The following is a 24,857-nucleotide window of genomic DNA, read 5'->3' as shown; positions in this document are numbered from 1 at the left end:
TCCTCCCTTCCTTCTCTCCTAAATTCCTTCCTCTTTTCATCCTTCCTTCCTTTTCCTTCCTTCCTCCTTTCCTCCTCCCTCCCTCCTTCCTTACTCCTTCCTCCTTCCTCTCCTTTCCTCCTTTCCTTCCCTCCTCCTTCCTTTCCTTCCTTCCTTCCTTCCTTCTCCTTCCTTCCTCCCTTCCTTCTCTCCTAAATTCCTTCCTCTTTTCATCCTTCCTTCTTTCCTTCCTTTCTCCTTTCCCCCCTCCCTCCCTCCTTACTCCTTTCCTTCCTTCCTTCCTTCCTTCTTTCCTTCCTCCCTCCCTTCCTTCCCTCCTAAATTCCTTCCTCTTTTCATCCTTCCTTCTTTCCTTCCTTTCTCCTTTCCTCCCCCTCCCTCCTCCTCCTTACTCCTTCCTTCCTTACTCCCTCCCTCCTTCCTCCTTTCTTTCCTTCCTTCCATCCTTCCTTCCTTCCTTCTTTCCTTCCTCCCTCCTTTCCTTCCTCCCTTCCTTCTCTCCTAAATTCCTTCCTCTTTTCATCCTTCCTTCTTTCCTTCCTTCCTCCTTTCCTTCCTCCCTTCCTTCTCTCTAAATTCCTTCCTCTTTTCATCCTTCCTTCTTTCCTTCCTTTCTCCTTTCCTCCCTCCCTCCCTCCTTACTCCTTCCTTCCTTACTCCCTCCCTCCTTCCTCCTTTCTTTCCTTCCTTCCATCCTTCCTTCCTTCCTTCTTTCCTTCCTCCCCCCTTTCGTTCGTTCCTTCCTTCTCTCCTAAATTCCTTCCTCTTTTCATCCTTCCTTCTTTCCTTCCTTTCTCCTTTCCCCCCTCCCTCCCTCCTTACTCCTTTCCTTCCTTCCTTCCTTCCTTCTTTCCTTCCTCCCTCCCTTCCTTCTCTCCTAAATTCCTTCCTCTTTTCATCCTTCCTTCTTTCCTTCCTTTCTCCTTTCCCCCCTCCCTCCCTCCTTACTCCTTTCCTTCCTTCCTTCCTTCCTTCTTTCCTTCCTCCCTCCCTTCCTTCCCTCCTAAATTCCTTCCTCTTTTCATCCTTCCTTCTTTCCTTCCTTTCTCCTTTCCTCCCTCCCTCCCTCCTTACTCCTTCCTTCCTTACTCCCTCCCTCCTTCCTCCTTTCTTTCCTTCCTTCCATCCTTCCTTCCTTCCTTCTTTCCTTCCTCCCTCCTTTCCTTCCTCCCTTCCTTCTCTCCTAAATTCCTTCCTCTTTTCATCCTTCCTTCTTTCCTTCCTTTCTCCTTTCATCCCTCCCTCCCTCCTTACTCCTTTCCTTCCTTCCTTCCTCCCCTCCTTCCTCCTTTCTTTCCTTCCTTCCTTCCTCCTTTCCTTCCTCCCTTCCTTCCCTCCTAAATTCCTTCCTCTTTTCATCCTTCCTTCTTTCATTTCTTCCTTCTTTCCTCCTTCTTTCCTTCCTTTCTCCTTTCCTCCCTCCCTCCCTCGTCTGGATACCATGAATATCTAGACCAGATTATAAATTATTATCACGGCAGAAATTACTTATTCTGTTTGCATCTGCTCCTCTCACAAAAAATGCATTCTTATCTGTTTCTCTCCCGTCTCTACCCGCACTGTATCCTCACGGTCCACGGGAGGAGAAGTGGCACTTGATCTGATCTTTTGAAACAACACAGCTCCTCTGAGGACGCCATGTGAAGTTCAGTCGAATGTCAGCCGAGTGAGAAACCAGATCAAAACTTTCCATGTTGGGTTTTTTTTTCCTCACATCCAAATACAACCACACCCGCATGCACACACACACACACACACACACACACACACACACACACACACACACACACACACACACACACACACACACACACTTCTCCTCTCCATTCTTCCTCTTTTTCCTTTTTCTTTCTCCTCCTCGCTGTCCCGTCCAGCTGCAGGTTGCCAGCATGTGCACGAGCCAGGGTTATTATAGTTAACTAAAACTAAAACTAAAACTAGCAATGAAAAAATAATTTAGTCAAACTGAAATTAAAATAAAAGGAAAACTATAATGAACAATGTAAAACTAACTAAAACTAAACTGAATTGCAGATAAACGATGACTTCCTGTCCTGCAGCAGCCGCTATGCTTCGTGGTTAAAGAATGAAATGATAATAATGATAAATCATATTTGGTGTCACACATTCTTTCATCCTTTTCAGCTTCTACAAGTCGAGGCTTTCTCTTAACCCTCCTGTTGTCCTCGGGGGAAGAAGGAAGGGAGGGAGGGAGGAAGGAAGGGAGAGAGGGAGGAAGGAAGGAAGGGAGGAAGGGAAAGAAGGGAGGGAGGGAGGGAGGAAGGGAGGAAGGGAGGAAGGGAGGGAGGGAGGGAGGGAGGGAAGTAGGGAGGAAGGAAGGAAGGAAGGGAGAGAGGGAGGAAGGAGGGAAGGAAAGAAGGAAGGAGGGAGGGAGTCTTCCTTCCTTCCTCCTTTCCTTCCTCCCTTCCTCCTTACTCCTTTCTTTCCTTCCTCCCTTCTTTCTCTCCTAAATTCCTTCCTCTTTTCATCCTTCCTCCTTTCCTTCCTTTCTCCTTTCCTCCCTCCCTCCCTCCTTACTCCTTTCTTTCCTTCCTTCCTTCCCCTTTTCCAGCCTGCAGTCTTAACCTGACCTTTGACCCCTTGCAGCTGAAAAGACAGTCATGACTCTAAGGGGGGAACTGATCTGCTGTGCGTGTCCAAGTGTCAAACAAGTTCTGTGTCAGCTACACAACAAATACCACAGCATGACTTCTCAGCACACACACACACACACACACACACACACACACACACACACACACACACACACACACACACACACACACACACACACACACACACACACAAACACACACACACACACACACACACACACACACACACCAAACACTTTTCATTCCTCTGTCCTCTCACCACGCCCTTGTTTGTTTGATCTGCGGGGTGACTCGTCGTGTTTTGCCTCACAGCGGGACAGTCTTCACACTCCTCCCTGAGCTGAACTTCATCCATCCTCATCACAGCGGCCAATCGAGCCCTCCGACGGCGATGGACTGTCCATTTTTAAACTCAGCCCCCCACAAGATGATTAATAGGGGTACAATGGAGAAAAAGGTCGGCTACTGCAGCAGTTAGTGATGAAAGTAAATGGTTTCTTTTTTTTTTTTTTTTTGGAGAGAGAGAGAAAATGAAATAATGGATAGTCTACAGCAGGGGAGTCAAACTCATTTTCAATCAAGGGCCACATACAGACCAATATGATCTGATGTGGGCCGGACCAGTAAAAAGATGGAAGGAAGGAAGGAAGGAAGGAAGGAAGGAAGGAAGGAAGGAAGGAAAAGAAGATGGAGGAAGAAATGTAGGAAGGACAGACGGAAGAAAGGAAGGAATGAAGGAAGGGAAAGAAGGAGGAGAAGGAAGAGAAGAGAAGACAAGAAGGAAGGAAGGAAGGAAGGAAGGAAAAGAAGGAGGAGAAGGAAGAGAAGAGAAGACAAGAAGGAAGGAAGGAAGGAAGGAAGGAAGGAAGGAAGGAAGGAAGGAAGGAAAAGAAGACGGAGGAAGAAATGTAGGAAGGACAGATGGAAGAAAGGAAGGAATGAAGGAAGGGAAGACAGATGGAAGGAAAGAAGGAAGGAAAAGAAGGAGGAGAAGGAAGAGAAGAGAAGACAAGAAGGAAGGAAGGAAAAGAAGACAGGGAGGGAGAAATGTAGGAAGGACAGACGGAAGAAAGGAAGGAATGAAGGAAGGAAGGAAGGAAGGGAAGACAGATGGAAGGAAGGGAGGAAGGAAAAGAACACATGAAGGAAAGTGGGCCGGATTGGACTCCTCGGTGGGCCGGTTCCTTCCCAGAACTACCTTTAAAAGACTTCAGTGATACTTTTGATTCGGGCTGGCAAAAAAAAGCAATTATGAGACCGCAGGGCTGCTCGGACTCGTTCTGGAAAAACCAGACTCACATCACACAGTGCTCCCTCCATCCCTCCCTTCCTTCCTTCCCTCCCTCCGTTCCTTCCTCCCTTCCATCCAGACTCACATCACAGAGTGCTTTAGGAGGAGAAGGACAAAGAGAGAGAAACATGGAAGTGCTAAAGGAAAAGTCAGTTTTAAGATGCTTCTCTAAAGACTTTAACCTGGGTCAAGTTGATCCCGTCTGTTTTGACTGTTCCCTCATTCTTTCTTTCTTTCCTTCCTTCCTTCCTTCCTCCCTTCCTTCCTTCTTCCTCCCTCCCTTCATTCGTCCATCCTTCCTTCCTCCTTCCCTTCCTTATGTCCTTTCCTTCCTCCCTTCCTTCTTTCCTTCCTCCCTTCCTTCCTTTCCTTCTTCCTCCCTTCCATCCTTCCATCCTTCCTCCCTCCTTTCCTTCCTTCTTCCCTCCCTTCTTTCCTTCCTTCTTCCCTCCCTTCCTTCTTCCTCCCTTCCTTCTTCCTCCCTCCCTTCCTTCCGTCTTCCTCCCTTCCTTCCTTCTTCCTCCCTTCCCTCCTTCCTCCCTCCTTTCCTTCCTTCTTCCCTCCCTTCCTTCTTCCTCCCTTCCTTCCTCCGTCCTTCCTTCCTTCTTTCCTTTCCTCTGCCCTTCCTTCTGTCCTTTACTTCCTCCCTTCCTTCCTTCCTTCATCCTTCCTTCTTCCTCCCTTCCATCCTTCCTCCCTCCTTTCCTTCCTTCTTTCCTCCCTTCCTTCTTCCTCCCTTCCTTCCTCCGTCCTTCTTTCCTTCTTTCCTTTCCTCTGCCCTTCCTTCTGTCCTTTACTTCCTCCCTTCCTTCCTTCCTCCTCCCTCCTTTCCTTGACTGGAGGACACCAGGAGGGTTAAAAGGAAGCTGTTCAGCTGTTGAGGACAACAAGCCAAAAGCACAAGCTCGCCTTTTTTAACTTTGGAGCCAGGACAGCCGAGGCCAAGGTCTGCTGAGGAACGTTTCAAATTGATTTTTTTTGTTTTTTTGTCCCGAGCCAAAACATTTACTGGTCTGCTTCTTATCAGCCGTCGTAAACACAAACTCGGCCCTCATTTCAACTTCTTCCATCAGGTCGCCCATAAAAAAAAAAACCTAACTCCATAAATCCCATTAAAAGACGAGTCTGGTGATATTCTACATTCAGAAGACCCAAAAACCGAGGGGTCCAATCCGGCCCACTTTCCTTCCTGTCTTCTTTTCCTTCCTTCCATCCGTCCATCTGTCCTTCCTACCTTTCTTCCTTCTGTCCTTCCTTTATTCCTTTCTTTGTTCCTTCCTTCCTTCCTTCCTCCCTTCATTCCTTCCTTCTGTCTGCCTGTCTTTCCTTCCTTATTTCCTTCCTTTGAGTCAGTCCCAAATTAACCGTACTGCTGCTGTGCTGTTGTACTTGTTTTATGTGGCAGCTAAACATTTGGTAAAATCCACAGCGCCCTGCAGATTCAGGAAATTACTTGAGCTTCATATTTACAACAGATCCTTCTGTCTTTCCTTCCATCTGTCCTTCCATCCTTCCATCTGTCCTTCCATCCTTCCATCTTTCCTTCCTCCCTTTCTTCCTTCTGTCCTTCCTTCCATCTGTCCTTCCTTCCATCCTTCCATCTGTCCTTCCTCCCTTTCTTCCTTCTGTCTTTCCTTCCATCTGTCCTTCCATCCTTCCATCTGTCCTTCCTCCCTTTCTTCCTTCTGTCCTTCCTTCCATCCTTATATCTGTCCTTCCTCCCTTTCTTCCTTCTGTCCTTCCTTCCATCTGTCCTTCCTCCCTTTCTTCCTTCTGTCTTTCCTTCCATCTGTCCTTCCATCCTTCCATCTGTCCTTCCATCCTTCCATCTTTCCTTCCTCCCTTTCTTCCTTCTGTCCTTCCTTCCATCTGTCCTTCCTTCCATCCTTCCATCTGTCCTTCCTCCCTTTCTTCCTTCTGTCCTTCCTTCCATCTGTCCTTCCTTCCATCCTTCCATCTGTCCTTCCTCCCTTTCTTCCTTCTGTCCTTCCTCCCTTTCTTCCTTCTGTCTTTCCTTCCATCTGTCCTTCCTCCCTTTCTTCCTTCTGTCCTTCCTTCCATCCTTATATCTGTCCTTCCTCCCTTTCTTCCTTCTGTCCTTCCTTCCATCTGTCCTTCCTCCCTTTCTTCCTTCTGTCCTTCCTTCCATCTGTCCTTCCTCCATCCTTCCATCTGTCCTTCCTCCCTTCCTTCCATCTGTCCTTCCTCCCTTCCTTCCATCTGTCCTTCCTCTGTTTCTTCCTTCTGTCCTTCCTTCCATCTGTCCCTTCCTCCCTTTCTTCCTTCTGTCCTTCCTCTCTTTCTTCCTTCTGTCCTTCCTTCCTTCCTTCCTTCCTTCCTTCCTTCCTCCCTTTCTTCCCTCCCTCCTTCCTCCCTTTCTTCCTTCATTCTGTCCTTCCTTCTATCTGTCCGTCCTTCCTTCCTTCCTTCCTTACTTCCTTCCGTCCTTCCTTCATTCTGTCCTTCCTTCCTTCCTTCTTCCTCCCTTTCTTCCTTCATTCTGTCCTTCCTTCTATCTGTCTGTCCTTCCTTCCTTCCTTCCTTCCTCCCTTTCTTCCCTCCCTCCTTCCTTCCATCTTTCCTTCCTCCCTTCCTTCCTTCATTCTGTCCTTCCTTCTATCTGTCCGTCCTTCCTTCCGTCCTTCCTTCATTCTGTCCTTTCTTCCTTCCTTACATTTTTCCTTCCTGTCTTCTTTTCCTTCCTTCTGTCTGCCTATCTTTCCTTCCTTCCCTTCTTATTTCCTTCCTTTGAGTCTGTCCCAAATTAACCGTACTGCTGCTGTGCTGTTGTACTTGTTTTATGTGGCAGCTAAACAGTCTTCAACAAATCCACAATTTACTCCTGTTGCAGTAACATTTGGTAAAATCCACAGCGCCCTGCAGATTCAGGAAATTACTTGAGCTTCATATTTACAACAGATTTGAAGAGATTTATATCTTCAGCAGACGGGGCAGTGATGTCTGAGAGCATTCAGAGATGAACTAATGCAGTTAGTTTTGGTCTTTTCACGGGATTTGTTGAAATAAAAAACATAAAATATCGCCAGCACCTGCACCTGATTTCCCATAAATGTGCACTCGCCAGCTCCATTTTTTAGAGATTCAGGGGAAATGAGGACTCGTCGGCTCTGAGGGCGAGCTGTCTGAACCTCCTACAGCTCTCCAAATAAACATGATTTTTACATGACTCATTTCAAGCGTTTGTCTCAGAGTCTGAACAAAAGGTAAATACAGAAACTAGCCGTCTGGAATGACCATTACAGCTAACTACTTCCTGCCAGTCGATGTAACTAACAAGTCTGAATGCTCCTGAAAATGTCAAATGGGTGTAACCACAAAATAATGATAAATAATAAATATTTTATCCAGCTACAGTGTATTTAAGTGGACTTATACTGATCCTTCCTTCCTTCCGTCCTTCCGTCCGTCCTTCCTTCCTTCCTTTCCTTCTTTCCTTCCTTCCTTCCTTCTGCCCTTCTCTTCCTTCCTTCTGCCCTTCTTCCCTTTCCTCCTTCCTTCTTTCCATCCTTCCTTCCTTCTGTCCTTCTTTCTTTCCCTCCTTCCTTCCTTCCTTCATTCCTTCCTTCTGCCCTTCTTCCCTCCCCTCCTTCCTTCCTTCCTTCCTTCTTTCCTTCCCTCCCTCCCTCCCTCCCTCCTTCCTTCCTTCCTTCATTCCTCCCTTCCTCCCTTCCTCCTTCCCTCCTTCCTTCCTTCCTTCCTCCCTCCCCTTCCTTCCTTCTGTCCTCCTTCTTTCCTCCGTCCTTCCTTCCTTTCCTTCGCCCTTCCTTCCCTCCTTCCTTCTTCCTCTCTTCCTTCCTCCCTTCCATGTGACTTTCACTGCACATATTTTTACTTTTTTTTGCTACTTCTTTCTGCACAGACACAGGTGCAATATTACTATCTTCTATCCAGTTTCTATGTGTACCTTAAAGTGCTATTCTACAGATGGCCACTAGGTGCTGGCTCCAAAATGAACCCACCTGGCTCCAATTGACACCCATTCAAAATGTATCAACGTTTAGTTTAAATTTAATGGGTTAAAATGTGAAAATAAACCTATGAATAACTTCACACATTCTTTTTTTGTGGACCCAGCATCAAATTTCTGCTTTTAATCCATTTAGAGAGAATATATTAGAGGATTATGGTAAAAATGTCTAAGTGGTGTAACCATAAAAACTTTGTACCAAATAATTCAACTTGCTTAAAAATAGTAAATAGTCAATAAAATAAAACACCATATCAACTAGTTTGGCATGATCTTACATTATAACTTTTATATTAAATAAAGCTAATGGAATACTATTGTTCTAAATATTACATTTAATCTGGGTAACCATGGAGATCAGGAAACATTTATATTTATTTAACCTTCCTGTTGTCCTCGAGTCAAGGAAGGAAGTTAAGAAGGGAGGAAGGAAGGAAGGAAGGAAGGGAGGGAGGGAGGGAGGGAGGGAGGAAGGAAGGAAGGAAGGAAGGCGGGAAGAAGGGCAGAAGGAAGGAAGGAATGAAGGAAGGAAGGAAGGAAGGAAGGAAGGAGGGAAGGGAAGAAGGGCAGAAGGAAGGAATGAAGGAAGGAAGTAAGAAAGGAAAGAAGGAAGGAAGGGAGGAGGGAGGGAGGGAGGGAGGGAGGGAGGAAGGAAGGAAGGAAGGAAGGAGGGGAGGAAAGAAGGACAGAAGGAAGGAAGGAAGAAAGGAAGGAAGGAAAGAAAGAAGGAGGAAAGGAAAGAAGGAAGGAAGGAAGGAAGGAAGGAAGAAAGAAAGGAAAGGAAGGAAGGAAGGAAGGAACCCTAACCCTAACACTTATTGATCACTGACCCATATATGGTCAATATCTATCCATGATAAAGACATTTATATTCTTTATCATGGATGAAGACATACAGTATTTCTCTAGTTGCAGCTGAAGCAGTATTTTATCTGTCAGATAAAGAGGTGCGGTCTCATCTTCTCAAAAGGGTCCAATGAATAAATTCATCACAAGGATAGCAGCAGATGTCTGAAATGATTGGTTGTCCATTACTTCATTGTACTGTGTCCAAAACATCACATACACTCAGTGAAGAAGCACAGTTCACTCCATACAGTCTGTGTGTGTGTGTGTGTGTGTGTGTGTGTGTGTGTGTGTGTGTGTGTGTGTGTGTGTGTGTGTGTGTGTGTGTGTTTTAGTGTGAGTTACGATGTCTACGCCTTTCTGTCACTTTGATTCAATTACAGCCCATCTGGAGCTGATTAGATAAACTGCCTGTTTACTTAAATTAATTGCTCAAAAGCGCCATAAAAAAAGGGAAATGAGCTGAAAACTGGCACCTAAACAAACAAAACAACAAACAAACAAGCTGTTAACTCTCATCGGGAAGAAAAAAAGAAAAGAAGAAAAAGAAGAAATGGACGTAAACTAACTCTAGAGCAGTGGTGTCAAACTCATTTTCATTAAAGGGCCACATACAGCCCCATTTGATCTGATGTGGGCCAGATGATTAGGAAGGAAGGAAGGAAGGAAGGAAGGAAGGAAGGAAGGAAGGAAGGAAGGAAAGATGGAAGAAAGGAAGAAAGACAGATGGAAGGAAGGAAGGAAGGAAGGAAGGAAGGAAGGAAGGAAGGAAGGAAGGAAAGATGGAAGAAAGACAGATGGAAGGAAGGAAGGAAGGAAAAGAAGACAGGAAGGAAGGAAGGAAGGAAAGATGGAAGAAAGGGAAGAAAGACAGATGAAGGAAGGAAGGAAGGAAGGAAAAGAAGACAGGATGGAAGGAAGGAAAAGAAGACAGGATGGAAGGAAGGAAGGAAGGAAGGAAAAGAAGACAGGATGGAAATATGGAAGGAAGGAAGGAAGGAAGGAAAGATGGAAGAAAGGGAAGAAAGACAGATGGATGGAAGGAAGGAAGGAAGGAAGGAAGGAAGGAAAAGAAGACAGGATGGAAATATGGAAGGAAGCAAGGAAGGAAAAGAAAGGGAAGAAAGACAGATGGAAGGAAGGAAGGAAGGAAGGTAGGAAGGAAGAAAAAGAAAGGGAAGAAAGACAGATGGAAGGAAGGAAGGAAGGAAAAGAAGACAGGATGGAAATATGGAAGGAAGGAAGGAAGGAAGGAAGGAAGGAAGGAAGGAAAGAAGGAAGAAAGGAAGGAAACTGGCACCTAAACAAACAAAACAACAAACAAACAAGCTGTTAACTCTCATAGGGAAGAAAAAAGAAGAAGAAGAAGAAGAAGAAATGGAAGTAAACTAACTCTAGAGGACACCTTGGCCGTTTTCCTATCATCAGCAAAAGAATCCTGTCTCTTCCTTTCAAAGAGGATTTGCATTAGATAACTGAGATTATGCTGCAGTATGGTTCGGGTTAGCCTCCCGCTGGGCCGTGGAGAATCATCTGCTCAATGCTTTACACTGAATATCAAATTCCTTCTTTCCTTCCTTCCTTCCTTCCTTCCTTCCTTCCTTCCTTCCTTCCTCCCTTTCTTCCTTCCTCCCATCCTTCTTTCATTTCCTCCCATCCTTCCTTCTTTCCTTCCCTCCTTCCTTCCTCCCTCCTTCTTTCCTCCATCCTTCCTTCATTTCCTTCCTCCCTTCCCTCCCTCCTTCCTTCATTTCCTTCCTCCCTTCCTTCTTTCCTTCCTTCCTTCCTTCTTTCCTTCCTCCTTCCTTCTTTCCTTCCCTCCCTCCTTCCTTCATTTCCTTCCTCCCTTCCTTCTTTCCTTCCTTCCTTCCTTCTTTCCTTCCTCCTTCCTTCTTTCCTTCCCTCCCTCCTTCCTTCATTTCCTTCCTCCCTTCCTTCTTTCCTTCCTTCCTTCTTTCCTTCCTCCTTCCTTCTTTCCTCCCTCCCTCTTACCTTCCTTCCTTCCTTCTTTCCTCCCATCCTTCTTTCATTTCCTCCCTCCCTTCCTTATTTCCTTCCCTCCTTCCTTCCTTCCTTCCTTCCTTCCTTCCTTCCTTCCTTCCTTGACTCGAGGACAACAGTAGGGTTAAATGTAGACAACATGCTCAATGCTTTACACTGAATATCAAAGGAGCGCTACGCCCTCCACCTTTGTTGGGACATACTGTTAGAGAGAAACACTGAACACAGCTTTAACACTACTATGAAGAAGAAGGGAAGACTAAGGACTTCTTTCCTCCCTTCTTCCTTCCTCCCTTCCCTTCTTTCTTTCCTTCCTTCCTTCCTTCCTCCATTCTTCCTTCATTTCCTGCCTCCCTTCCCTCCCTCCTTCCTTCATTTCCTTCCTCCCTTCCTTCCATATTTCCATCCTGTCTTCTTTTCCTTCCTTCCTTCCTTCCTTCCTTCTTTCCTCCATCCTTCCTTCATTTCCTTCCTCCCTTCCCTCCTCCCTCCTTTCCTTCCTTCTTTCTCCTCCCTTCCTCCCATCCTTCATTCATTTCCTCCCTCCCTTCCTTCTTTCCTTTCCTCCTTCCTTCCTTCCCTCCTTCCTTCCTTTCTCCCTCCTTTCCTTCCTTCTTTCTCCTCCCTCCCATCCTTCCTTCTTTCCTTCCCTCCTTCCTTCCTCCCTCCTTTCCTTCCTTCTTTCTACTTCCTTCCTCCCTTCCTTCCTTCCTCCCATCCTTCTTTAATTTCCTCCCTCCCTTCCTTATTTCCTTCCCTCCCTCCCTCCTTCCTTCCTTCCTTCCTTCCTTCCTTCCTTCCTGCCTTCCTGCCTTCCTGCCTTCCTTCCTTCCTTCCTTCCTTCCTTCCTTCCTTGACTCGAGGACAACAGTAGGGGTTAAATGTAGACAACATGCTCAATGCTTTACACTGAATATCAAAGGAGCGTGACGCCCTCCACCTTTGTTGGGAAATACTGTTAGAGAGAAACACCGAACACAGCTTTAACACTACTATGAAGAAGAAGGGAAAACTAATGATACGTTAAAGTGGACATATCGTGCTTTTTGTGATTTTCTGTCTATGTTAAAAATCGTCGTCTTTGTTGCTAAAGTTACTCCACAGGTTGTTTGCGTTGTCCACTCGCATATTTCAGATCAGATTTGGGCTCCAACATTACGGATATACACTCACCGGCCACTTTATTAGGTACACCTGTCCAACTGCTCGTTAACGCAAATTTCTAATCAGCCAATCACATGGCAGCAACTCAATGCATTTAGGCATGTAGACTTGGTCAAGACGATCTGCTGAAGTTCAAACCGAGCATCAGAATGGGGAAGAAAGGTGATTTAAGTGACTTTGAACGTGGCATGGTTGTTGGTGCCAGACGGGCTGGTCTGAGTATTTCAGAAACTGCTGGTCTACTGGGATTTTCACGCACAACCATCTCTAGGGTTTACAGAGAATGGTCCGAAAAAGAGAAAATATCCAGTGAGCGGCAGTTCTGTGGGTGCAAATGCCTTGTTGATGCCAGTGGTCAGAGGAGAATGGCCAGACTGGTTCGAGCTGATAGAAAGGCAACAGTAACTCAAATAACCACTCGTTACAACCGAGGTATGCAGAAGAGCATCTCTGAACACACAACACGTCAAACTTTGAGGCGGATGGGCTACAGCAGCAGAAGACCACATCGGGTGCCACTCCTGTCAGCTAAGAACAGGAAACTAAGGCTACAATTCGCACAGGCTCACCAAAATTGGACAATAGAAGATTGGAAAAAGGTTGCCTGGTCTGGTGAGTCTCGATTTCTGCTGCGACATTCGGATGGTAGAGTCAGAATTTGGCGTAAACAACATGAAAGCATGGATCCATCCTGCCTTGTATCAACGGTTCAGGCTGGTGGTGGTGGTGCAATGGTGTGGGGGATATTTTCTTGGCACACTTTGGGCCCCTTAGTACCAATTGAGCATTGTGTCAACGCCACAGCCTACCTGAGTATTGTTGCTGACCATGTCCATCCCTTTATGACCACAGTGTACCCATCTTCTGATGGCTACTTCCAGCAGGATAACGCGCCATGTCATAAAGCGCGAATCATCTCAGACTGGTTTCTTGAACATGACAATGAGTTCACTGTACTCAAATGGCCTCCACAGTCACCAGATCTCAATCCAATAGAGCACCTTTGGGATGTGGTGGAACGGGAGATTCACATCATGGATGTGCAGCCAACAAATCTGCAGCAACTGCGTGATGCTATCATGTCAATATGGACCAAACTCTCTGAGGAATGTTTCCAGTACCTTGTTGAATCTATGCCACGAAGGATTTAGGCAGTTCTGAAGGCAAAAGGGGGTCCAACCCGGTACTAGCAAGGTGTACCTAATAAAGTGGCCGGTGAGTGTATATTTAAGAAGTTTTATTTCGAGTAAAAGAAAGAGAAAAAATAAGTAAAATATAGGGCTGTCAGCGTTAACGTGTTAATCGCGATTAGATTAATGCAATCCATAACGCGTTAATTTTTTTATCGCATTTTAATGTTGCAAGCCTTTTTGTCCCTTCTCCTCCCCCGTAGACGGCTCCTCTAGCTGTAGCGCTATGCTTTGAAGTGGCCTCCTGCAGTAAACCTACCGCGCTGATGGAAAGTAAGAGAGCTACTGGACTTTTGAACGGCTTGTTTAACTTTAAAACACTTCCAGACGGTTCAGTTGACAAGTCAAAAGTAAAATGCAACCTGTGTCAAACGGAGTTTAACTACCATCGGAGTACGTGGAGTTTGAGTTAGCACCTCCACGCTAAACACCCAGGTGCAGCCAAGCCAGCCTCAGCTCCACCAAAGGAGCATTTTGGAGTGTGGGAGTCGCAGCAGAGCCGTGATTGATTCCCAGTTAAGACACTCTGGTAAGAAATGCTTTACATTATGGGCTTAAAACTGCCTTCAAATGTAAAATAACAGGATTTTAAACATGCAATTCAAAACGCGATTAAATCGCGATTAACTATGGAAATTCTGCGATTAATCTCGACTAAAAAAAAAAATTACAAAAAAATTAATCGTTTGACAGCCCTAGTAAAATATGACTGTTAGTGTTTGTTTACGAAGCCTCCAGAGTCAAAAAGCAACTTCCTGTAAGCAGCCAATCAGAACAGTGTAGGCTCATTAGGAGGCGGGCCTTAAAGAGACAGGCACTAAAACAGCCTGTTTCAACTGAGGGGCTGCATAAGGGGCCAGTATAAGATAAATAAGGCGGGTTTTTTGACCATGTATCACAATCAAAGCTATTCCAGTACATCTTGAGAATATAAATACAGACTTTAAAATGTGCCTCTTATGTTGCCTTTAACCTTCAATACATCTACAGTGAATGTCGTCTTTCATAAACTTATTTTGACTTCTTATTCTCAACAGTTTTGGATGTTTACCCATTTTTATGAAAGGAAATAACAGTGAGAAGAACATCAGCTTAGGTCTTTTCATGGGATTTGCTGACATTGAGGAAAGATATCACCAAACTTATCCTTTAAAGCCATCTCCTCTTTCAAAAATCTGTACTTTTACTTTCCTTACTGGTACAGAATATATGCTACTTGAGAAATAGTTCTGTATATTCAGCACAACTTAATAGTAATAGGAGGAGAATCCCATCTCTGGATCAGCTGTTTAACTCAATATGACTAAGACTCGCTGCTCGCTGTATTAGATTTCTCTTTTTCTTTAAAAAGCCAGACTCATCAAATGTAAAATGAGAGCTTGAAAGAGAGAGAGTACAGGTAATAACAGGCTTCAAGAAAGCCTCAAAGTCTGGATGAGATCGAGCCAATTTTACTGTGCTCCATAATGATCATAAAGTGACTTTCCACTTTCTTTAAAAAAAAAAAAGGCAGCACTCAATATAATTTTATTTCTGATATTGAGCCTTTTATAGGCCTTTAATGTAAAATACTCATAATGTGGATGCTTTATAATTACCCTTAGAAAATGATTAAGAAGAAGAGTTGGATAAGTTTACCTTTAAAACTTCACATGCATTGCCAAGGGATAAGTTTTTGGGAATAAAAGATTTCTAAAAATGGTGAGCTGGTGGTGCTAAACGAGACAGTCGCAGGTTTGTGTAGGTGCATCTTCAGCACTTTGGACGAGTGAGATTTGTCCTAATTCAATCTGTATTGTTTAAAAAGTTGGTGCAAACACAGCTGCTGTGCTTTTCTCTCCTCCAAACCATTTGGAATGATTGTTTTTTTTTTTTTTTTAGCTCAAGAGGCGAGCTACACTTTTTATTTATGCATTCTCCAAAAGAGAGTGTGTCGTAAAAGAGGAAACACATCAATACTAATAAAGAACAGTAGCAGACACTTAATTTAACATCTCGCCAGAACAGAGCATACATCACTTCTTGAGAGAAAGCTCCAAGCTCCTACGCAACACTTTGATCCAGCTGTGTGTTTTGTTTCTTTACCTTCAGTGGGGACGCTGGTTGGCGGAGGGGAGGTGGTGGGCGTCTCCCTGCCTGCCGTGACCTCGCTGCTCTTGGATGTTGTCTTGGCGACGACGGTGGTGGTGAACGGGTAGAGGTACGTGGTGTCGACCATGTCACACATCTTGTCTTTAGTCTGAAAAATGAGAAATGTTGTCATGCCTGTGAGTGCAGTAGGATTTAAGAGGTGTGCAAAGTGCATTCATTGTACAGGACAGAGTGAAATATATAAAGCACTGCCAGAAAGATTTAAAGTTTGTGTAAAGTAAGAATAAATATGTGTTCTGAGTTTGACATACCACAGAAAAGTGTGTTGTTAACCACCCTGCCAAATTTGAATGATTAAAAAAATCGCCAAATATATGAAATTAGGCTTCAAAGTTGTGTAAAAATCAGCCTCTTTCTCTGCTCCCAAACGCTGTGGGCGTGGCCGCAGAGTTCGCTGAAGCCCCGCCCCCTACCAAGTGTCACCTGTCAATCAAAGTCACCACCTCTACAAGAAACATGGACGCTACGTCTGAGAGCTATCTGCTGCTAGCTTGGCTGCTAGCTCGGGGGCTAACTCAGCTAACTGGCTAACTGTAGACTGTAGTAGTAGTAGTGTGTGCTGAATGTATTTATACCTCTACAGCAGCAGGGGCGGGTTTATGCTAATCATGATTTTCAGACCCGCCCACCAAATCCTGAACACAGAAATCTTGAAACCCAGTTTGTGAAGCCTAGCTCCACAATTCAAATCTAAATGGTTGAAATGCTTTTTACACCTTTTTTAGAAATACATTTATGACCTATTTAATATGTTTAGAAGAAAATGTCTGAATTCACTTTACACAGTCTTTAAGTCATATAGCTGCTTACGATAATCTGTATTTTGACCGCTTACCTCATCTGGACAGCTGTTGTCCACCCAATCCTGCCGATGGCGGTCAAAGCCACTGGAACATCTGAGAGCAGAGCAAACAACCGTCAGTCATCATTAAGTTTAATTCTGCGCTAATTAATTGGTTTGTTGATGGATTGGTCAGACAGAACATGTCTTCATTTCGATAGTGACACTGTAGATAAAGACGAGAAGGATGGGATGAGAGAGAGAACAAAAGAAAGGCTGATATGATATGCAACCAGTCCCAGCTGGAGTCAAAGCAGTTTATATGATATGGGTCTTTTACATTTATTAGTAAGTTAGTTGCAGAAATGCTGACAGGAACAGGGGTGAATTTAACCCATCAACTGAATCTAAAGTGAAGCATTTGTGCATTAAAGTTGATTTTAAATCTTTGGGAACAATATGTGGAACACAATACTAACATCCAGATTGAGGTTAAAAGCAACAATAAGGGGAGTCTCTCTCTCTTTCTCTCTCTCTCTCTCTCTCTGCCTGATACTTTGTTGGTTTGACTTGGAGAGGACATCAGGAAACTGTCTACACCTAAGCAAATTGGGTCTCAGCCTATTGAAGTGGCTTCATTTCAAACCTTTCTCTATATTTCCTTGGTCTCCATCAGCTTGGTCAGTCATGGGATTTAATTACACTCATCCATCACTGCTTTCACCGCTGACCATAACTGACTAACATTGTTATTTTTTTTCAGCTTAATTCACAATAAATGTCATTTTTTAAGAAACTGTATTCAGGATGCATCCTCTGGGGATTATGAATGTCCGTACAAAAGTTGCTAAGCTATTTAATTCGGGGCCTAAACTGTGGACCAAACCACCGTTAGACAGACCAACACTTCCATCCATAAAGCTGCTAGAGTGGCTGAAAAAACTCATAACCCTATAATCATGGTTGTCCAAGAGTGATGAAGTGATGAAGCTACATCATAGGTCCAAGTGTTGAGGGTTTTCCCATTGGCCAGTGTTCTTTCCAAATGAATCAGCTGCACAGAGAAAGACTGTTTTCTTCTCCGAGCTTTGACGTTAAATGCAGTAAAGTCAGCTAAACTCAAAATAGTGTCAAAACTTTCATTTATAATTTGAACCACAGCCTCCGTGATCATTGACCAAGAAAGAGGCAGAAAGAAGGGAGCACAGAGGCTTTAATTCACCCCAAATAACCCTAAAGGCCCATTTATGCTCAACGTACGTACGAAAATGTTTCCGTCCTTTTCAAACGATGTTACCGTCACTGCTCACATACTTCCTTGGCATGGATGTTAACTTATACATCCAAGACAAAAACGATATGTTTAACTCGAACAACCTTTCCTCAAAAAGGTCCGCCATTATTTCTTCTTCATATCTCACTCAGGCGGGGAGTTCCTGTCCTCTGAAAAGAAGCCAACGCGGAAGTAACTTAGAGCTGCATTCTATCAAAAGGCCACCAGGGGGCAACCGTCTCTATACAAGTCAATGGAGAATTCACCAACTTCTCACTTGATTTCTAACCTCAGTAAACGTTTTCAAAATGTGTTTATGGTCTCAATCGCTAGTTTAAGGGTTAGGGTTAGGGTCCCTTAGGGACATTTTGGCCTCCCTGATTTTATATGTGATGATAAAGCAGGGTATGCATTAGGGCGTGGCTACGTCCTGATTGACAGGTTGATTGCCCAATGTCCTCGAGATCCAGCCCTCGCAACCATAGCAACCTCCCCGCTCCGCCCATGGCCCCGCCTCATGCCCATATAAGTAGAATCCGTGTTTTTATTTTTCCCAGCATGCACCTGAAATTTTCAAGATGGCGCTGCCCAGATTTGAAACTATTGGCTTCTGAGCAGCAGTCCACAAACCAATGGGTGACGTCACGGATGTTACGTCCATTTCTTTCATACAGTCTATGCTCCAGACCTGCAGAGGATATTACGCAACTGTTTCCCCCAAACTTGCATGGTTCTCTACACAACTTGATGTGTAAACATTGGTGGAATGATGTAATCTGAACCACATTCGTAGGCGCCAAAAGACACGATTTATCCTTTTTAATATAGTTTTTCCTCTCTGAATCAAGCTGAGAGGCAAACAGCAGCTACTAATCCCTCCTTCTCTCTTTCTTTCCTTCCTTCCATCTGTCCTTCCTTCCTCCCTCCCTCCTTCTTTCCTTCCCTCCTTTCCTTCCTCCCTCCCTCCTTCTCTCTTTCTTTCCTCCCCCTACCTTCCTCCTTTCCTCTGTCCTTCTTTCCTTCCTCCCTTCTTCTTTTCCTTTCTCCCTCCCTCCTTCCTTCATTTTCTTCCTCCCTTTCTTCTTCCCTTCCCTTCTTCCTTCCTTCTTTCCTCCCTCCCTCTTACCTTCTTTCCTTCCTTCTTTCCTCCATTTCCTTCCTCCCTTCCTTCTTTCCTTTCCTCCCACCTTCCTTCATTTTCTTCCTCCCTTCCTTCTTTCCTTTCCTCCCACCTTCCTTCATTTTCTTCCTCCCTTCCTTCTTTCCTTCCTTCCTTCCCTCCCTCCTTCCTTCATTTCCTTCCTCCCTCCATTCCTTCCTTCTTTCCTTCCTCCCTCCTTTCCTTCCTTCTTTCTCCTTCCTTCCTCCCTTCATCCCATCCTTCTTTCATTTCCTCCCTCCATTCCTTCTTTCCTTACCAGTAGGGTTAAATGTAGGACAACATGCTCAAAATGCTTTATGACGATGTCGGATCTTTGTGTGAGGGTGAGTCCAACGGGTCATGGGTGCCTCTGGATTAGGGTGCTGCGTATCACGATCCGAGACTTCTAATAACCTCAAAAAGGCAAGCAGTAATTGAGGCGGCAGCTACTAATCCTCCATGCTGTAAACGGATGAAAAAATTATAACTCGCCCACCGGTGAACCCGCCAGGCTCCCATCGTTCTGTCTTTTTCTGTTTAGGTTCTTTTTTACCACATATCCTGTTAAAGTTAGTATGCAAAGCAGTAAACCCACATACTCTGCTCATTTGTCTGTTTTGACTGTCCCTTCTTTCCTCCCTTCCTTCCTTCCTTCCTTCCTCCTTCTCTCTTTCTCCCCCCCACCTTCATCCCTTCCTTCTTGCCCCTGTCATTCTTTCCTTCCTCCCTTCCCTCCTTCCTTCTTTCTCATTCCTTTCCTTCCTTGCTCCCTCCCTGCCTTCTTCCTTCCTCCATCCTTCCTACCTACCTTCTTTCCTTCCTTCCTTCTGTCCTTCTTTCCTTCCTTCCTTCCTTCCTTCCTTCCTCCCTCCCTCCCTTCCTTCTTCCTTCCTCCGTCCTTTCCTTCCTCCTTCCTCCGTCCTTTCCTTCCTCCTTCCTCCCTCCTTTCCTTCCTTCTTTCTTATTCCTTTCCTTCCTTGCTTCCTCCCTCCCTTCCTTTTTTCCTCTGTCCTTCTTTCCTTCCTCCCTTCCCTCCTTCCTTCCTCCCTCCTTTCCTTCCTTCTTTCTCATTCCTTTCCTTCCTTGCTTCCTCCCTCCCTTCCTTTTTTCCTCTGTCCTTCTTTCCTTCCTCCCTTCCCTCCTTCCTTCCTCCCTCCTTTCCTTCCTTCTTTCTCATTCCTTTCCTTCCTTGCTTCCTCCCTCCCTTCCTTCTTTCCTCTGTCCTTCTTTCCTTCCTCCCTTCCCTCCTTCCTTCCTTCCTCCTTCCTTTCCTTCCTTCTTTCCCATTCCTTTCCTTCCTTGCTTCCTCCCTCCCTCCTTCTTTCCTCTGTCCTTCTTTCCTTCCTTCCTTGCTTCCTCCCTCCTTTCCTTCCTTCTTCCTTCCTCCATCCTTCCTTCCTTCCTTCCTTCCTCCCTTCCTTCTTCCCTCTGTCCTTATTTCCTTCCTCCCTTCCCTCCCTCCTTCCTTCCTTCTTTCTCATTCCTTTCCTTCCTTGCTTCCTCCCTCCCTTCCTTCTTCCCTTTCCTCCTCCCTTCCTTCCTTCCTTCCTTCACCGGAGGACAACAGTAGGGTTAAATGTAGGACAACTGTCTGTCTGCAAGGGGAAAAAAGTTAGTATGCAAAGCAGTAAACCCACATACTGTGTTCATCACTGCAGCTGGGAGATGTTTCGAAAACTTACTATGCACAAATGGAAAAAAGACCGATGTGCTGCACGGACAATACGAGTCCAGTCGAGTCTTAAACATTCCCAGAAGGCCTCAATTTTCTCCAGTGAGCATATTGTTATGGTAATGACTTTATGTGTGAACTAGTCCATTTTCATCTTTTTCTACCTCTCTAATCATCCCCATTCCTTTTATTCCCCCTCTCCCCCCCCCCCCCAACTTCCCCCTCCAAAAATTCAGCCTCATCTGTTCAATCAGGCGAGACAGATTCCTCGGCTTAACCCACCCCCCCTCCCACCCCCCCCGACCCCCACCCAAGAGAGGCAGCAAAGGGAAACAGACTGAGACGCAATATTACAGAGCAGGTCTGGTCTAACCTGTCCCGACGGGGAGCTCGGGTTTTTGTTCCTTCTGAATGGCATCTAGCTACACTCACTGCCACCTAACGCAGAGAGAGGGGGGGGGGGGACAAAGAGGGGGGGGGGCAGAGAGAGAGAGAGAGACAGAGAGGGAGAGGGAGAGAGAGATAGACAGAGAGAGAGAGAGAGACAGAGAGAGAGAGAGAGAAAGAGACAGAGAGAGGTAGAGAGAGAGAGAGAGAGACACAGAGAGAGAGAGAGACAGAGAGAGGTAGAGAGAGAGAGAGAGAGACACAGAGAGAGAGAGAGACAGAGAGAGGTAGAGAGAGAGAGAGAGAGAGAGACAGAGAGAGGTAGAGAGACAGAGAGAGAGAGAGAGACAGAGAGAGGTAGAGAGAGAGAGAGAGAGACAGACAGAGAGAGGTAGAGAGACAGAGAGAGGTAGAGAGAGAGAGAGAGAGAGAGAGAGAGACAGAGAGAGGTAGAGAGAGAGAGACAGAGAGAGGGAGAGACAGACAGACAGAGAGAATGAAAGAGAGAGAGAGAGAGAGAGACAGAGAGCGAGAAAGAGAGAGAGAGAGAGAGAGAGAAAGAGAGAGAGGGAGAGACAGACAGACAGAGAGAATGAAAGAGAGAGAGAGAGAGAGAGAGAGAGAGACAGAGAGAGAGACAGAGAGGGAGAGAGAGAGAGAGAGAGGCTGCAGAGCTTTTAATTAGAAATGGTCTGCGGTGCTTCATTTGAATATAAATGAAGCCGCGAGGGAGAATATTTCTGTTCAGGTTTCTCTCTTTCACAGCAGAGTGGATAGATGGCATTATTAGGTTTTCTAACCACGTCTCCAGATGTCACGCTAAATTAATGGAAGACATTAAGTTACTTGTTCAATGCGGACAGTAATCTATTACCAGTGTTACCAGTTCATTACAGTAACTGATTAAAAAAATGTGTAATTAAATTATAGTTACTGATAAAAAAAAAAATGAGGTTACATATGAAGTCAGACCTTTAAGATTTTCCTCAGGAGGGTTTTTTCCTCATTTTTTAATATTTAACATGTTACTGAATACATATATTACTGTTTTTAATTCTTTGAAATCAATATTTTATTATATATTTCAAATGAGAGATAAATGTTGCTTTATAAGAAATGATGAAAAACAGCTGAGGAAGGAAGGAAGGAAGGAAGGAAGGAAGGAAAGAAGGAATGAAGGAAGGAAGGAAGGTAAGAAGGACAGAAGGAAGGAAGGAAGGAAAGAAGGAAGGAAGGAAGGAAGGTAAGAAGGACAGAAGGAAGGAAGGAAAGAAGGAAGGAAGGAAGGAAGGAAGGACGAAAGGAAAGAAAAAATACAGAAGGAAGGAAGGAAGGAAGGAAAGACAGAAGGAAGGAAGGAAGGACGAAAGGAAGGACAGCAGGAAGGAAGGAATGAAGGACAGAAGGAAGCATAGACGGAAGGAAGGACGAAAGGAACAAAGGAAAGAAGGAAGGAAGGACGAAAGGAAAGAAAAAATACAGAAGGAAGGAAGGAAGGAAGGAAAGAAGGTAGGAAAGAAGGAAGGAAGGACAGAAGGGAGGATAGAAGGAAGGAAGGACGGACGAACGAAAGGAAGGAAGGAGTGAAGGACAGAAGGAAGGAAGGAAGAAAGGAAGGACAGAAGGAGGGAACATTTACCCTAACAGATGAAAACATTGGTTAGAAAATTAGAAAATGAAATAGTTACATTACTTATTACACTTTAAATAGAGTAACTAGTAATCTGTAACCTATTACGTTTCCATAGCAACCTTCACAACACTGATTATTACACACTAGTAATGGAGTATTTTTTCTCTAAAGGGGGAATATTATATTTTTTACTCCACTACTTTTATATAACTACTATAGTGCTTTTATTTTGGTAGATTTTAGAATATTAAAGATACAATCAGCCTTATGTCAAGTAAGGTTTAACTTTTATTTTCTTATTAAATAAAAGTGCCTGAGTGGTAGAGACACTTAAACTTGTCTCAAGAATTTAAATCTAAAATAAACATTTCCCCTCTTTATTATAGTTGTTAGTCTGGAGGCCACAGAGCAGCTCTATAATCATAGTGAGTGACTGACTGAGTGATGAAGTTACATCATTGGTGCAGAGAGAGACGAAGAAGTGGTCTTAACCTTCCTGTCGTCCTCCCGGGTCAAATTGACCCCGTCTGTTTTGACTGTTCCTTCTTTTCTTCCTTCCTTCCTTACTTCCTCCCTTCCTCCCTCCTTCTCTCTTTCTTTCCTTCCTTCCATCTGTCCTTCCTTCCCCCCTCCCTCCTTCTTTCCATTCCTCCCTCCTTCTCTCTTTCTTTCCTCCCCCCTACTTTCCTCCCTTCCTTCTTTCCTCTGTGCATCTTTCCTTCCTTCCTCCCTTCTTCTTTTCCTTTCTCCCTCCCTCTTACCTTCTTTCCATCCTTCCTTCATTTCCTTCCTCCCTTCCTTCCTTCCTTCCTTCCTTCTAACCTTAACTCTTCCTCCCTTCTTTCTCCTTCCTTTCCTTCCTCCCTTCTTTCCTTCCCTTCTTCCTTCCTTCCTTTCTTTCTTCCTTCCTCCCATCCTTCTCTCCTTCCCTCCTTCCTTCCTCCCCCCTTCCTTCTTTCCTTTCCCTCCTTCCTTTCCTTCCTTCTTCCTTTCTCCCTTCCTTCCTTCTTTCCATCCTTCTTTCCTTCCTTCCTTCCTCCCTCCCTTCTTACCTTCCTTCCTTCCTTTCCTTCCTTCTTCCTTCCTTCTTTCCTCCCTCCCTCTTACCTTTCTTCCTTCCTTCTTTCCTCCCATCCTCCCTTCCTTCCTCCCTCCCTTCCTTCTTTCCTTCCTTCCTCCCTTCCTTCCTCCCTCCCTCCCTTCCTTCCTTGACTCGAGGACAACAGTAGGGTTAAATATACGGCAGCTGCTCAAAACGCCGTCAAAACTTTAATTTATGATCTCCATCCTGTGTAATCATAGACGGAGAAAAGGAGGCAGGAAAAAGGAAAAAGGGTGAATAGAGGAGCGAGGGAGGGCGAAAAGTTAATGCACCCCAAATAACCATCAGTCTGACAAAACACTCGACGCAAGAGTGAAAAACGAGGAGAGACATCTGCAGAGGGAAGCAGATGAAAGAGCGGGAGGAGGAGGAGGAGGAAGAGGAGGAGGAGGGGGAGGAGGGGAGGAACAGATAATTAGGATAGTTATAATTAGAATTAAAAATAAGTTCTCAAATCAAACATCCTCGAGATGTGAGTGGAAAGTATTTTTCTTGCAACTGCATTTATTAATCTTTTTTTTCTCTAATGTGATAAAATGCTTCAGTGTATTTATAACAGTAAATATGACCACTACAGAAAATGAGAGGGAGGGAGGAAAAGAGGAAGGAAGGAAGGAAGGAAGGAAGGAAGGAAAAGAGGAAGGAAGTAAGGAGAGAAGGAAGGAAGGAAAGGAGTAAGGAGGGAGGGAGGTAGGAAAAGAGGAATGAAGGAAGTCAGGAAGGAAAGGAGGAAGGAAGGAAGGAAGGAAATGAGTAAGGAGGAAAAGAATAAGAAAGGAAAAAAGGAGTAAGGAGTGAGGGAGGAAGGAAGGACGGAAGGAAGGAAAGAAGGAAATGAGTAAGGAGGAAAAGAGGAAGGAAGGAAGGAAGGAAGGAAGGTAGGAAGTTTTCATCCTTTTCTTTCTTTCTGTCTTACTTTTGTTCTTTTTCCAGTTGTCATCCTTTCTTCCATTCTTTCTTTTTCTTTCAATTGTCATTATTTCCTTCTTTCTTCCATCTCCTCCTCCTCCTCCTCTCCTTACATCACACAAACTGATTCAGCTTTTAAAATGTTTCATCTCTCCTTCCTGTCATTATTGAGCCCCGAGCTGAAGAGGCCACCGTTCTTCTTCTTCTTCTTCTTCTTCTTCTTCTTCTTCTACTTCTACTTCTACTTCTTCTTCTTCTTCTTCTTCTTCTTCTTTATTTAATGGTGGTATGTTTAAAGCATGTTTGGGTTTAAAGGAAGCAGCTTAAGGACACAAAGTAAAGCCGTCAGATATGAACAGAGCTTAATGAGATCAGGAGCTTTAACTAAAGTCACTTCTTTCTTTCTTTCTTTCCTTCTTTCTTTCTTTCTTTCTTTTATTCTTTCTTTCTTTCCTTCTTTCTTTCTTTCTTTCATGATGCTGCACTCTAAATTAGTTTCTTTGTCAAGAGAGCATCTTTTTTTTCTTTCATACTTTTTAATTGTCATCCTTTTCTTTCTTTCTTTCATTCTTTCAATTGTCATCCTTTTCTTTCTGTCTTTCTTTCGTTCTCTTTCTTTTAAACATCATCCTTTTCTTTCTTTCTGTCTCTCCATTCTTTCGTTCTTCCTTTCTTTGTTTCGTTCTGTTTTTCGTTTGTTCTTTCTTCCTTCC

General features: G+C 44.5%; 1 protein-coding gene across 1 annotated transcript in view; it reads right to left on the bottom strand.

The window, feature by feature from the left end:
- LOC128382821 (plexin domain-containing protein 2-like) overlaps nucleotides 1-24,857 on the bottom strand; it is an 85,685-nt gene that overhangs the window by 9,854 nt on the left and 50,974 nt on the right. Inside the window, 2 exon segments of the mRNA XM_053342822.1 lie at nucleotides 15,143-15,334; nucleotides 16,082-16,142. Coding sequence (XP_053198797.1) covers nucleotides 15,143-15,334; nucleotides 16,082-16,142 — 253 coding nt within the window.

The sequence above is a fragment of the Scomber japonicus genome, chromosome 21, assembly GCF_027409825.1.
Source record: "Scomber japonicus isolate fScoJap1 chromosome 21, fScoJap1.pri, whole genome shotgun sequence".
NCBI classification, from domain to species: domain Eukaryota; kingdom Metazoa; phylum Chordata; class Actinopteri; order Scombriformes; family Scombridae; genus Scomber; species Scomber japonicus.
This window is presented reverse-complemented; position numbering and strand designations above follow the sequence as displayed.